Raw genomic sequence first — 13,920 nt, 5'->3', positions numbered from 1 at the left:
TGACGTGATCTACAGCAGCTGAAATAAATGGCGCAGGAGAAGTTCGTCTTAGATACCTGTTTGAGGACTTGCTAGAAATCCGCCCACTTCTCTGAGTACTTCATCCAGCAGAAGTGGTTATGACATCATGGCACAAGGAGTAGGGGCTGAGCTTTTCACGTTACCTACTGTTTATGATTCACACTGTTTACCTGATAAGACACTAGCCGTCAAAAGTAAGTGAAAGTGTTTCACAAATACTGGAATCTCACCCTGGACACCCAAGCTCAGTCACCATTTGCACCTTGTAATATTTCCTACCCAGACATAAAGAATTTTCGGTATTGAAATAGAAGCAAAATAACTCAGTAATTGCCACTTCCTCCTTCTTGTGTTTCTTGCTCTGGGTCGCACATTTGGAGTGTGTTTTATACGACGTATGCATTAAGTAACACCTGGGAGGTGCTAAATATATATTGAACAGCAATAGTAAAGGGACTTACTCATCTTATGGAAATACTAGTAACCTCAGTGGGAGATTGAAATTGATATTAATAACATATGTCTCCAACGAAGTGTACAGAATCCTGGAGAAGTCAAGGAGTATTAGAAGCCACCAGACAATGTGGCACATCCTCCTAAAGCTTCACTTTAGTAAAAAGTTTGAAGGAAATAAAGCTTTTTTTAAAACAGTAAGCGTAGGTCAGACACTGAAATTATAGAATAAGATGAAAAATTTCATGTGGACTTTCAGATAGAATAGACTTGAAAAAATTTTACCCTTGATTCTGATGTCGTATCTCCAGGTCCTCATGTCTGAGTTTATTCTTCTCTGCTGTGGGGGACTTAATGAAGTTTTGGAAGTGGGGAAGGAAACTTGAATAAGTGAACAGTTTGTATTTTAAAATATTTGTGGGTTTAGTGCTTCAAGTGATACATACAGAAAGAAGGAAAAAATCTAAGGATTTTTCCAAGTAAATTCTTCAAGGAATTGCTCCAATGTGTAGATAAGATATCTGCATTTAGCACTGTCAGTCACTATCAGACTTCACAAGTGGTGTAACATTTCCTTATCTGATCACATTCTTTGAATAAAAGCCATCTTTGCAGTAAATGCAAGACTAAACTTCAAAGCAAGACCACAGATGGACATAAATTTCTTATTTTTAATATCTTAATTGATATAGCTTAGTATGTACAAAATGATACATATAATAATATATATGTGTTGTAATAATTCAAAGACTTATAATACATAATTTTTAAATCCATGCATTCAGAGAATCAGGAACATAGCAGACCACAAGCGGTTTTATTGTCCAAGGTCTTTTTAAAGTTTTGTATAATGGCTAGGGTTTTGTAAGATCATATAAACACTGCATCTTCATTTAATTGTCTTGCCTCATGGTTATATAAAAGTGTTAATTTGCAGAGGACTGAGGCCACCTTTTACCATTTTCCTGCTTTCTCATTAGTTACCAGTGTTGGCCTCACAGCAGGTATTTACCTACCAATGAATAATAGCAGCTATAGCCAGTTAATCAGCGATCTCCCTGCAGTGCACGTGTTTGCTGAACATGCCTTCATAGTCCTTGGGTACGAAACTATATTTAAGAATTCAACAACTTCGTGACAGTTGTGTTACTCTAATCTCATGATCTGAGGATAAAAGTCTTTGTTCAGCAACATTTGAATAAATCCCACACAAATGGAACCCATAGTAAGTAAGCAAGTTTGACAGATTCTGCGGAACTAGTAGATATTTCTGTGTTGTGAACAGTTGCTTTAAAATAGAAGGAGGTATTTGATTTGACTTTTAGATCCTGTTCCAAGTTGATGGCTTGCATTTTAGAATAAACTCGCCAATTGGAACATTTGTCTCCTCAGTAGGTTTGGGGGGTGTGTGTGTGTGTGGTTGCCATAAATAAAACCAATAAAGCCGTATTGCTTGGCCTTGCAGGTGCGGCTGTGTACTTTAGTATGTCTGGAGACAATCCTTTGTGGCCAAATATTGGGACACACACAGTAAGTATTAGGGTATACTTCCTAGGACTGCAGGATGGAATACTCGAAATGGGGGCTCTTCCCGGAAACTTGCAGTTATGGTTTCCTGTTCCCCAGATGTCCCCATTGTGACTTCTTATTCATTGTTTCCTGTCTGTTCTCAACCTGCCTATATGGATTTATCTCCTCCCTCTCATCTGCCTGGTTGGACTTCCCTGGGACCAGGACAGTAAGCACGCTGGAGTGGGTTTTGTAAAGAAAGGGCACTTTGTGGGCCAAGTCCGTGGCTGTTCGGTGAGGAGTGAGGAATAGCAGATAAATTGGATAAACGGGGTCCCCAGTACTGCCTGTGGAGACTCGCGTTCCTGCCCGGAGTGCAGAAGTGAGGTGCTCAGCTCCGAGGACCACCCTGGGGAACTTGAAGGCTTGTCTCTTCCAGGTGGTGCCGGGTGGGGGTGGGGAAATAGATGGAGCTCGGGGAGACTTCCTGCCTGTGCCGGCCTCACAGTCACTGGCGCCTGGAGAAGAAGTTCTTGAAGGCACTGTTGTAGGTCTTGTTGAAGGCCGTGTAGATCAGGGGGTTGAAGAAAGAGTTGGAGTAGCCGAGCCACAGGAAGACGCTCTTCCAGGTGGCGGGGATGTCACAGGAGCACAGGGGGCTGATGAGCTCCGTGGTGAAGAAGGGGATCCAGCAGAGCACAAACACCCCAATGAGGATGCCTACCATTAGGGCGGCTCTCTGCTCCTTCTGTTCTCTCCACGTGGCCCCTTCTGTCTGGAAGGTGACAGTGGCGTGGCGGACGGTGAACACCATCTCGGGCTGCCGAGTGGAGGCCTTCACCTGGAAAAGGTAAGCAGAGGCTTCAGGAAGAGCCGCCTCTTCACGCCTGCTGGGTCTGGGCGGGCTGAACCTAGATGCGGGTGGGCGTGAGCCCCGCACATCCACTTCAAGAGAACGTCCTCAGTTGTCCGGTGCAGGGACCGGGCAGCATGTGGGGACCACCCTCGGCTATGAAAACGTGCTGACAGAGCTGGGTGTTTGCTTACATCTTAGAAATGGAGGGAAAATAGGAACGTCTGCAATAATGCAACGACGATGGAGTCCCTGTTGCCGTCTGTTCAACAGGGAACAACAGAAGTAAGCAGGTCATGCGGTGTCTACAGTTTACGACCGCGGAACACGAGTAATCAGGAGCCCGCTAAATCCTTATCAAACCCCGTACACGCAGGACCCAGTATTCCAAAATCGAGAACTTTCTGGGTTGCTGTGAATCCCCTCTAAAAAGTTAGAATTTTCTAGAACTTTTCTTCTGGTATAAGGTTCCTACTGCTGTGCTTCCAGAACATATTCTACTGTTTGGGACAGTTCACTCACCAGGATGTTTATCTCCCTGTTTATTCTGTGTTCCGCCCCCTCCCCCGACTTTTATGGAAAACAGAGGCTCTAAACTCAGAGTCCCTCCACGTAGGTTCTCTCAAGTCCTCTGGAAGGCAGGTTCCCACTGAACTACGTTCTCCAGCTTCACACCCCTTCTCTAAGGGGGTGGAATTCCTGGGAAAGGAAGCTCTTTCCTCCATTCCAGCCCTGTTTTTTAGATCTTCGGGGAACTGGAATAAGGGGTGTCTGATGATGAGGCCCCCTAAATATAAGGAAATTGCAGTGGGCTGATTTGCTAAGTGAGCAAATTAGTTGCTCCAGTCACAATGTGGGACAGTTTCTGGGTCGATCAGTCATTCACTAGTGGTGAGACTACCTTGACATTAAATCCTCTTCTTCCCAACTCCAGCCTTCTGTGACCCCCGTACGCTTGAAAAGGAGAATTACCCAGCTCGCGCCCCAGCAGCTTCCCTATCGTATAGAGTAAGTGAGCTGAAAATAGGAACACTATAGTTAAGGGAATGTTAGCTCATGTATGAATTATTAAATTTATGTGATAGCCTTCCTGTCATCTGTTTGAAAAACAGTGAAACCCCAAGCATTATACAATTAAACAGAAGATTGTGAATATTGAAACAAATAGTTCCTTCTTCTGCAGCCCTTAAAAGCACATATAAAATAAGAAGTGAAAATCTCTGTCTCCCAGTCTCACCCCTGGATGGAACCATAGTTACCTTTCTTATTTATTAGTGTATATCTGGGAATGCATTTCATGGAGTTAATTTATAGAAATGCAAACACAGTTTTAGTTTCAATTTTCAGCATAAAGAAAATAGGGAAAACTACCCATTTCCTTAATAAAACTCAATCCCAAAATGGCATCAAGGCAGCCATTTCCCAAAGATGGCAATGGAAGAATAATTCTGGTCCTGACTCTTAAATCCCTAAGAAATTCTCCTTCCTTTCAGACCTTTTCGCTGCTAAGACTGGCCACTCAGGGTTGTGACGCCATTGTGACCACCCGTTAATTCTCTATAGCACACCTGGTGTAAAAGCGGAACATTTAAACCAGACTCAAAGGCCCTGGGGTAACAGTAGAAATAAATACAGCAACACATAACTAGATATTCTGGCTTTTGAGCTATGACACACTCTAGGGAATCTCTCCACCCCTCCCGTCCCCGCTCCCTGTCTGCCTTCCCTGTGGTCAGTGCCTTTTCAGGTTGACTCCAGAAGCCCATGCTTAGTCCTTTAGATACTCAAATTCCAGTGGCAAGACACAGTGAGCCCCACGGTTGGACTACCAGTGTATGACCAGTCTTCTATGAAGGGTGAGATACACCCCCAGTGCTACACGTTCTATTAGTAGGAGTTTGCTCTTGCATAATGGAAAAAGCTGCAAAGTTTCCATTCTGAGGAGCCGTCTTCTCTCCTAATGATTGACACTGAGAATGTCTGCCTCTTTTGAGACTCTGCTGGTACCTTCAGACACAATCCTGACCTGTATCCAAAGGGGCTGCCGTATCAGAATGTAGCACAGTACCTCATCATTCGTCCGAGAGACACAGGATCACAGGGTTGTTTGTTTTCCAGGTGTAGCGTGGGATATGAATATTTCTATAGCCCAAGTATTATAAGACAGTTTTATGGAAACCCATCACTTCCAATCTTGGTCCTCGTAAGGGAATGTTAAGTGCCGTTAAGTGTGGGCCTGCTTGTGTGGGTATTTGGCAGCTGTACTATGAAATCCTGGATTCTTCCAGTATAAAGTACCCGGGTTCTTATGAGCTGTTCCCAAACATAGCATGCATTCATTGTATCTACAAGAATTTTCCACTGTGTGATAGTTCTAATGTTGCATAAGTGTACTCTTGAAGACTTCCCAGTTACTTTATTCCTAAGCTTGTCTTCAGGATGATTTCTCTCTGTCAGTAGGACCCCCAGGCATTCTACCCACCGTCCTTTTCACTGAGTTCTTAGCACAACACTCTGGGAGCACATTCGCGGGGCCCCTTTCCAGCAGAGAATCTAAATTCATTTTTAACAGTTCTTTTAATGTTCCATGGGGTCTTCTCCCACTTCTTAGAATTCTATTTTGAATTCCAATTAAACTTTTTTTCCTAAATACATTGTTTTTATGGTTTGCTTTGAGTAAGGAATTTTCATAGGTTAGAGAACTCCATGTTTCTCAGAAAAGCACACTCTCTATGACCTTGGTGAGAAATGTTGAGCATTTTATGGGTCCGTCTCTTGTGTGTGGCATTCAATACCAGCTCCCTCGGTGAGAGTGTCATTGGTCTGAAGTGGCTCTTCCGGGACAGCAGAGGCTCAGCTGCGGGAGGGGCTTTGCCGTTGGGGAGTTTCAGGCTCCCGATGCTGGCAGGTGGTTGCTTTGGCTGCTCACCCTATGGCTCTCTGACTTACAGACTCCTTAGCTCTTTGCTCATCGACGACTGCAATAAGGCACTTAATCAAGTCTGGAGAATAGACTCTATTGATTACTCTGTCAATTACTCATCATGGTCATTAGTAGATTCACAGAAGGAGAGGTAACGGGGCAAAAAAAGGTGAACATTCAAGCCGAATTGCACCTTTCCCATCTATCTTCGAAGTGCTATATCATTTAAAGCACAAACCTCACAATTTAAGATTCACATGAAAAAATTTTCTAAGTGAACACTTAGCCTCACATCTCCAAATAAGCGAATTTTGGGGGGGGACATGTACCTATGAGTTAGACTTCTCATTCTTCCAAAATGGTATGTGTTAAATAACTGTTTACTGGTTAATCATAAATCTAGCATGTTCTTTTATTTCCTCAAACTATTCTGCTTCACCTCCCTATTAATATCGCAGATAATCAATAGATTATCATCAGTAGTGCGTATTGAAATTAAGGGGTGAAGACTCTTACCTTGGAAGTGTGGCTTCAGGTGACTTGCAGGTGAGATCAGGTCACTGTCACGATGTAAGATGTACTGATGAGTCAGGATGTTCAAGCTAGAAATGATCTTACCCATTTAAGGAGGGCTCCACGAGGGGCAGAATAAGAACATCCCCACAAACTTAGCAAAAGACCAGCTATTCTGTAGCTGTGGCTTAAACCCCTTCAGTGGATCAAGGACAATGCAGCTCTGTGAATATACACCTGCAAACCAACCAGTCGGTGTCAGCCCTCACTTCTGAACGTCAGCCAGTTAGGGCAGGACTCACCCCAATAAGTGCATCTCTGAGCTGCAGTCAACCAACAGCAGTCTCACGCAGTAACCCCACTCTGGGGGTGTCAGCTCACTGCTCCCCTCCATGTCCTCCAGTCCCTGAACTCAACGCTGTCCCCAGTCCCCATAGATGATGGGCATTCTGCTCTGTCAGATGGTGCCTGACAAGTGTAGCTTTCTCTTACTATATAGTAGGGAGTATTTTTATTTCAGATACTGTGTGGTGGTTGTATCATCCTTGGACATTCTAGAGAGTCCACCGAGATCATTTTGTGGATCCTCCCCAGGATCCTCGGACTGCAGGTGCATTCACTGTACCCCCGACTCCAGCTGCCTTTGGATCTGTAGATGCACATCATTCTCAGTGAGCTGAGTTCCAGCCAGCTCCACCGGGCTCTTCTCACTCTGTGTGTTTTGTTATACAAGGATTGTAACCAAGGGTCTTTGAATAAGATCATTCAGCTTAGGTCTTTGTATCAAGTAACTAGACCTTTGTTTGAGAGGTGCACCATTTGGTAATTGACTTATGTTTTTTGTGTAAGGCTATTAGATCTCTTGTCTTGGAGGTATACCATTTAGTGAAAATTTTTATGACATAACCTACTTACTATATTGTTGTTTTCTTTGTTTTTGCTGTTGTTTGTCTAAATATGCAAAGCCTTGTTTTCATAGGTTGGTTTGTTTGTCTTTTGTGCTGGAATACCTTTTTTTTTCTGTTGAATATAAAAAGGATTGTTCTGTAAGGCATTGGCTCGACAAGCTCTAATCCATTCCAAGGCAGGTCTGAGGCTAATGATTTGGGGACTGTTAGACTTGTGACCAATTTGTGAAAAAGCAGGTGATCAAACTTCGCTTTGGGTTCTTCACAAAACTTAGTGAGGGCACTTGCTATCTTGTCAATTTATGAAAAAAATGTCACCTTGTCTAGTTGGTATTCCAGCTCATTGGATTGGTGGTCATATGGCCCCCTCTTGGCCTGTGGTCAAGGATTTGAGACACCATGCACAAGCACAAACTGTTGGCCAACTGTAGTGGCCTTTTTCTTGTGTGTCATGGTTTGTCTAAGTCAAAGTCGCAAGCTTCTCCTTTGTGAACTTCTATTTCCTATTTTAAATTGCACTATAATGCTAATTCTTGCATTTCTCTTGATAAATGTGAAAGAAAATTTTTTTACTTAATGAGGAATTTCTGAAAGTCAAAATCAATAAATTAACATATTTAAGATCAACTCTAGAAAAATTAGAAGACAAACACTAAACAGTTGAGAGTCAGCTTCTTTACTTCTGCTAAGACCTTAAAACAAAATTCTAACTCTAAGTTAGTCTCAAAGATTTTGTAACTTTCTAAAACCTCCCCACCTTGCACATCTACATCTCCCATCTACATTTCTACTCAGCTTTACCTGACCTCCTAAATGAACTATCCTTTCTTCAGGGATTTTCTCAGGAAAGACAAAATCACATTGTAAAATTGCCAGACAAGAAGTCAAATCTATAGAATTTCAGTTAAAACCTTGGTCTAGAGCTAAGATATAGGCTATAATTAAGAATTTTTCTAAACTTCAGGGAGAAGGGCAAAAAATTGCTGTAGAATTTAGACTTCCTCTCCCGTTGCGGAGCACAGGCTCCGGACGCGCAGGCTCAGCGGCCACGGCCCACGGGCCCAGCCGCTCCGCGGCATGTGGGATCTTCCCGGACCGGGGCACGAACCCGTGTCCCCTGCATCGGCAGGCGGACTCCCAACCACTGCGCCACCAGGGAAGCCTGAATTTAGACTTTTTTTAAGAGTATTGAACAAAATTCTTATTGTCCTGGACTACAGATCAGCAGCAACTAGTTAATTAAAATCTCCCTCAGATGAGGAAAAGTATTTAAAACTAGAAGGATAGAAAAGAGAAGAGCTGTATAACCCAGCTGTGGAAATTTAAAATATAAAATACATAAAGCAAGTTCAGAAGGCTTTTTTTAAGAGAAGATTAAATAAGGATTCAAAATTATAAACTAAGTATAGAAAATAGACTTCAGAAAACTTTCAAGCAGTATTCTGATGTAAACCCAACAGCTGAAGTATAATCTTGTCCTGTCTTTCTATAAATGGGCTCAAACCTGAATTAGGGAATTAATAAGAAAAAATAAATTTAAATGTGAAATTGCCAATTTAGAAAATATCCAATATGGGGCTAGACATTGCCATATATCCTTAGAAAGTAAATAATACAAGATATGGCTCTCTAGATAAAACATTCAAAAGCACCTCTGTTTTCAAAGATTTGGGAGCCTAGACAAGAACACCTGTAAATATCGTCAGCAGAAGAATCCTTGAAAGAATCAATGTCCCCTATTGGCTAAAGATCAAAATGACAACTATCTAAAATCTGTCCAGTGAAGTCACTCCAAGGCAGATATTATCACCCAACAACTTCCTGTCCTTCTAAACTTCTGAGGGGAATTGCCTATAGTTACAGATGTACAGCAGTACAGCTTTCTTGTTTACATGGGTGTCACCATACCTACCATTATCCCCACAATTATAAAACAGCAGCTCCTTCAGCCTAGAATGTTAGAGCCATCGGAAAAGGGAACATGCAAACCGACTTGTAGTAAGGTTTAAAACATTGAAAACAATGATTGGTTGTACAGATGCTGAAATAAGACCATGAGAGACAGATCGATGGTGTGGCTATTTGAAGGGCTTAAGGGAAAGTAGACCTTAGTTAATACAAAAATTCAAGCAGTGAAAATCTTTAACAATCCTGTGTGCCAACTTGTAACTGATATTTCAGGATCATTATCAGAATACTTTAGTTTCTGTAACACAACTGCAAATTTAATAAGTAGAACCCGCTTCCAGATAAAGTGTACTGCTGTCCTTACACATTATGAGATTATAGCTGGTCTGTACATGAAAATGTGTACACTGTATATAATTCAAGACATTACTGAAGAAATAGCAATGATCCTGGAGTCCTTATGGACAAAAGACACCACAGACAGAAAGATTAATTAGACCAGAATGCATGAGAGTCCAGATTGATTCTTCCTAGGTTATCATGAATGTGCCTTTTTGTACCAATGTGAAAAGGCTGGGCCGTACTCCAGGTGGATTAATTCAACCACATGACACCTGTCTAAGAACTATTGCCTACTGAAGCCCACCCCTTAATTCAGTAGTTAAGGCTTTGACTCCTTGCCTCAGAGAAATTACAGGCATCAATTAAACTAGTGTCAGCACATCTTCAGAACTTACATTAAGCCTTTGAATCTTATGTTATCATATGTAGTAAATCCCCATTGCTAACTGAAACCAGCCAACCTTTTTCTACTGATCGGTTCACTGTGATTCAGTATCTGTTGTCCAGAGCTTTAAAGCTTCTGCACAGCGCTGTTCTGACAGACGGGTATGTTGATTGCTGTGCAGTCTGAACATCGGGCCTCCACAGATGAAACTTCATCTTCAAGGAGGAGCAACAGCAGTGGTGGCGATCTGGACAGTCCTCGATGGTCTCTCTTGAAGCTTTGGCCGAATGAGGACCCAGATCAGGGGGATGAAAACTAAACTTAGGGCGAGTCTGCATGTTCTGCAGCCTGGGTCCAGTCTTGAACGTACTCTGTCGGTCAAGGGCAGTTCCTCTCAGGGGACTTGGTCTTGCAAGCCGTGCCAGTCCCTCACTTCTGAAATTCAGGCATCCACGGACGGACTCACTCCAATAAACGCCCACTGGAGTAACGCCCAACAAACAAAGCTGCTCATACAGACGATGTCAACCCACTCAGACCTCGAAAGTGCCGCAGTCCCTTACACTGGCAAGGCACAAATCCAGCTCTGTCTTCACGTCAGCTCTTCAGTAGTGGTTTCATCAGACTTTGTCAAGGGTGCAAGGCCTGCCTCTCTTGTGTTTCCTGTTTTCATCTTGGTATCTGACAAGGGTTAGGCTTTCAGTATGTATTTGAATAAAACTCTGAAGATACAGAACAGGGAAGAAGCGTTGTGTTTCCCTAGGTAACATAGCTAGTTGGTGGTAAAACTGTATTTAGAAACGTTGGCACCTGCTACCACCGAGAAGTCAGGAAGCCTGGTTTTTAATTAACCCTTCACAGTAACATGAGGACAGAGGCAGTGCCGCATTTTATGCAGAGCCCTGGATCACTTAGAGGCTTTGCAAAGCCAAGGGACCCATTTTTGAAAGTTATCCGGCAGAGAAGGAACATGAAACAATGCTTTGCTTCTGCTCTCTCCAAAGCTGAGCAGTGAAAACCCCTCTTCCTTCCACACTAAGCCCTCTGAGACAGAAGTATAATTGCTTTTCCCTTCTAAAGCTGTTTGGTATTAATTATAAATTGTGTTTACCTGGATAAGCGCCCCGGCAGAAGAGGATCTGTGTAAGGAGGGCCTTGGTGGGCAGCCAGCCTCCTGTTCCTGACCTGGAATCGGGGTGGATGCACACACACGGGCATTCCAGGCAGTTTGGCAGCACTCTTACCCATCAGCACTCTGTGTCCAGTTTAGAAATCTAACAGGTCAGGGTTTCCCAAATTTGGCACTATTAACATTTTGGTCTGAATAGTTCTTTGTTGTTCAGGGTGTCCTGTGTGTTGTACCACGTTTAGCAGCATCCCTGCTCTCTACACGCTAGATGCCGTTAGTACCCTGTCCCCAAGTCTTGGTAATCAAAAACATCTCCAGACATTCCAGATGTTCCCTGGGGTAGGGGAGGGTAATTTGGGTGAGACTTTTGTTCTAGATAAAAGGACAGGTGCCCTCTGACCCCTTTTTCCTTCTTGTTTCTAGAATGATGCCCTCCCCTTTCTCCCATACCTACACCTCTGGTTCCTCTAAGTTTGACTGACTGGTTATACTTGGAATTAGCTACTGACTCGAAAAATACAATCATATTGCAATGTTCACAATGCATGTCTCTCTCACTAGACCAGACTCTTCATAGGCAAAGATGATGTCTTTATCATTCCTTGACCCCTTGCAGCAAACCTGTAGTATGTGCTCAGTGTGCTTAATGGAATTTCCTTTGTTGTCCCAGAACCAGGAACAGAAATGGGTGCTGCATAGTATTCTGATCTAACGTAAATGTGTGAAGCAGGTTCAAGGGATCACCCTTGGCAACGAGTGCGGTAGGGGGTGGGCAGCCTGCACAGCCGGTGGATTCATGTGAACTCTTATGGTCCCCGAATCTTGAATCATAGGGTCAGATTACCAAGAGTGAACAAAAAGCAGGAAAGCGTGGATGGAGAGAAGATGAGAAAAGAGCCCTCACGGGTGCTGTAGCAGTTGCCGTACCTTAAATGCCACTTGTAAAGAGCTGGGGAAGTGTCTGCCTTAGCGTTTTAATTTCCTCCTGCAGCTTTACTCATGTCCCGGGAGGCAAGCAAGTGGTCCTCAGCTGCACGGACAGTCTGATCAGGGGTGGGGACAGGCCCAGAAAGCAGCACCACAGGCAGTGGGTGCATATAACAAGGGCAGAGGCTCTGAGACAGGTGTAAACAGTATCTTTAACCTTGCGTGAGGACAGGAGGATGCTGGGCACGACAGTAACCCAGGAGATACCACACTTCGCAAAATTAATTGGCAAAGAGAAAATAGACTGGGTTGAAACACTAACCTGCTTTGCCTGATGTATGGCAGTCTTCCTGCCAAGTCAGATGACCGTCCCTCCCTTCCCACCTCCTCAAACACCCCCCACTGTAAATACAGGAAGCTGCACTTTTCTCTAGTGCAGCCCCAGACACCAACTTCCTCAGGCGTTCTAAAGGATGTTATAGATCCATAGAATTTTCAAGCCTAGTGGGACCCTGTAGAATTCTGTAGTCCAGATCCCTCGTTTTATATATAGGGAAAGAACCCATGAGAGATGACCTGCTCTGTGAATCTGAGCATGTCAGAGCAGAGTTTGTGATGCTTTCTTTCTCTCTCCGTCTACCTCCGTCCCTTCCCCTCCAGCCCCCACCAAAATACTAAGAAGTCCCACTTTCTACGGATGTGTGGGGAGATGTGCTGGGGATGAGGCCTGTGCAAATGCAAGCAAAGTTTTTTAAGGATCACGTTAACACCCACCTCCACAGCTTCGGAAACGGGGGAGACGCTGTTGGCCTTCCAGGGGCCCACGCGGAACTTGGCCGCCTTGTAGATCTTCCAGTATACGAAGAGCACCACGCAGAGCGGCAGGTAGAAGGCGCCCACGGTGGAGAACACGGTGTAGGAGGGCTCGCGGCTCACCTGGCACTCCTCGCTGCCCTCAGAGTAGGTCTCCCCCCAGCCGAAGAGCAGCGGGGCTAGGGAGATGACTGCGGAGAGCGTCCAGGTGAGCGTGATCATTACGTTGGAGATGCGCTTGCGGGCACGGAGCGTGTATTCCAGGTGACGGGTGATGGACCAGTAGCGGTCCAGCGCAATGGCCGTCACATTCCAGATGCTGGCCGTGCAGCAGAGCACGTCGCATGCGATCCAAAGCTGGCACAGCCGCCGGCCCAACTGCCAGCGGCGCCCGGACAGCTCGTGCACCAGGCTCAGCGGCATGACCAGAGCAGCCACCAGCACGTCCGAAATGGCCATGGATGCCACCAGGTTGTGCGGAACGCGATGGAACGTGCGCACGCGGAGAATGGTCGCCAGCACCAGCAGGTTCCAGGCGAGCGTCGCGGCCACCAGGAAGCCCAGCAAGGTGAGGACGAGCACGCCGAAGACGGAGACCAGGGGCAGACTGGCGCGCGAGTCTTCGGCGTCGAAGCTGCGGTTGGTCTCCAGAGGGGCGGGGGTGGGGAGGATAAAGTGGGTGAGGTTCGGCGGCAGATCCATGTCTGGGCCAGGAGACGGGCTCGCCGGTGTGCGGAGAAGGGGCGCTCGGGAGGAGGGGTGGTGACCACTGTGTCGGAAGCCACTCCGGATGTTTGTCACCTCTGGCCAGTGTCAGGGTTTCTGGAGAGTGTCTTGGAGTTTGCCCCGACCCCCCGCCAGCGAGCCTCCGTGGGAGACGGTGTGTCGGAGAGGAGAGGAGGGCGCTGGGCTGCGAGCCGCGGCGGGTCTGAATCCCTCAGGCGCTGGGAGAGCAGAGGCGAGGGGCTGTGTCTCGCAGCCGGGGCCCGTCTAAGCTGTCACATGACCAGGGCTCTTCGCCTCGGCGGAGACAGCAGTCTAGTCGCCCAGAGTCGGGCATCTCCCAAGTGGAGGAGGAGCTGGGCGCCCCCGGAGCGTGTGGGCGCCGAGAGACGGGCTGGTGCGTCAGAGCGGCAGTTGTCGCCGCGCGGCCTCCCTTCCCGCCCCTCTCGCCCGCGGCGGCAGCGGGCTGCAACCTCAGCTCCGTGCTGGGGAAGCCAAGCAGGGACCTGCTTT

General features: G+C 45.7%; 1 protein-coding gene across 1 annotated transcript; it reads right to left on the bottom strand.

Annotated features, from left to right (window-relative positions):
* Positions 1-2,491: 2,491 nt before the first annotated feature.
* On the bottom strand, positions 2,492-13,386 carry HTR5A (5-hydroxytryptamine receptor 5A). Its single transcript, XM_019930232.3, has 2 exons — positions 12,646-13,386; positions 2,492-2,824 (listed from the first exon to the last, which is right to left on the bottom strand). Exons 1-2 carry the CDS (start codon positions 13,384-13,386, stop codon positions 2,492-2,494), a joined length of 1,074 nt encoding a protein of 357 aa, XP_019785791.1.
* Positions 13,387-13,920: the final 534 nt, after the last annotated feature.

Source organism: Tursiops truncatus, chromosome 9, assembly GCF_011762595.2.
Source record: "Tursiops truncatus isolate mTurTru1 chromosome 9, mTurTru1.mat.Y, whole genome shotgun sequence".
Lineage (NCBI taxonomy): Eukaryota > Metazoa > Chordata > Mammalia > Artiodactyla > Delphinidae > Tursiops > Tursiops truncatus.
The sequence above is the reverse complement of the archived record's forward strand: the minus strand, read 5'-3'. Positions and strand labels throughout refer to the sequence as shown.

Coding starts and splice junctions, on each gene's coding strand:
- HTR5A (XM_019930232.3), bottom strand. CDS start 13,386: ATGGATCTGCCGCCGAACCTCACCCACTTTATCCTCCCCACCCCCGCC. Junction 2,825..12,645: donor CCGTTTCCGAAGCTGTGGAG/GTGGGTGTTAAC, acceptor TACCTTTTCCAG/GTGAAGGCCTCCACTCGGCA.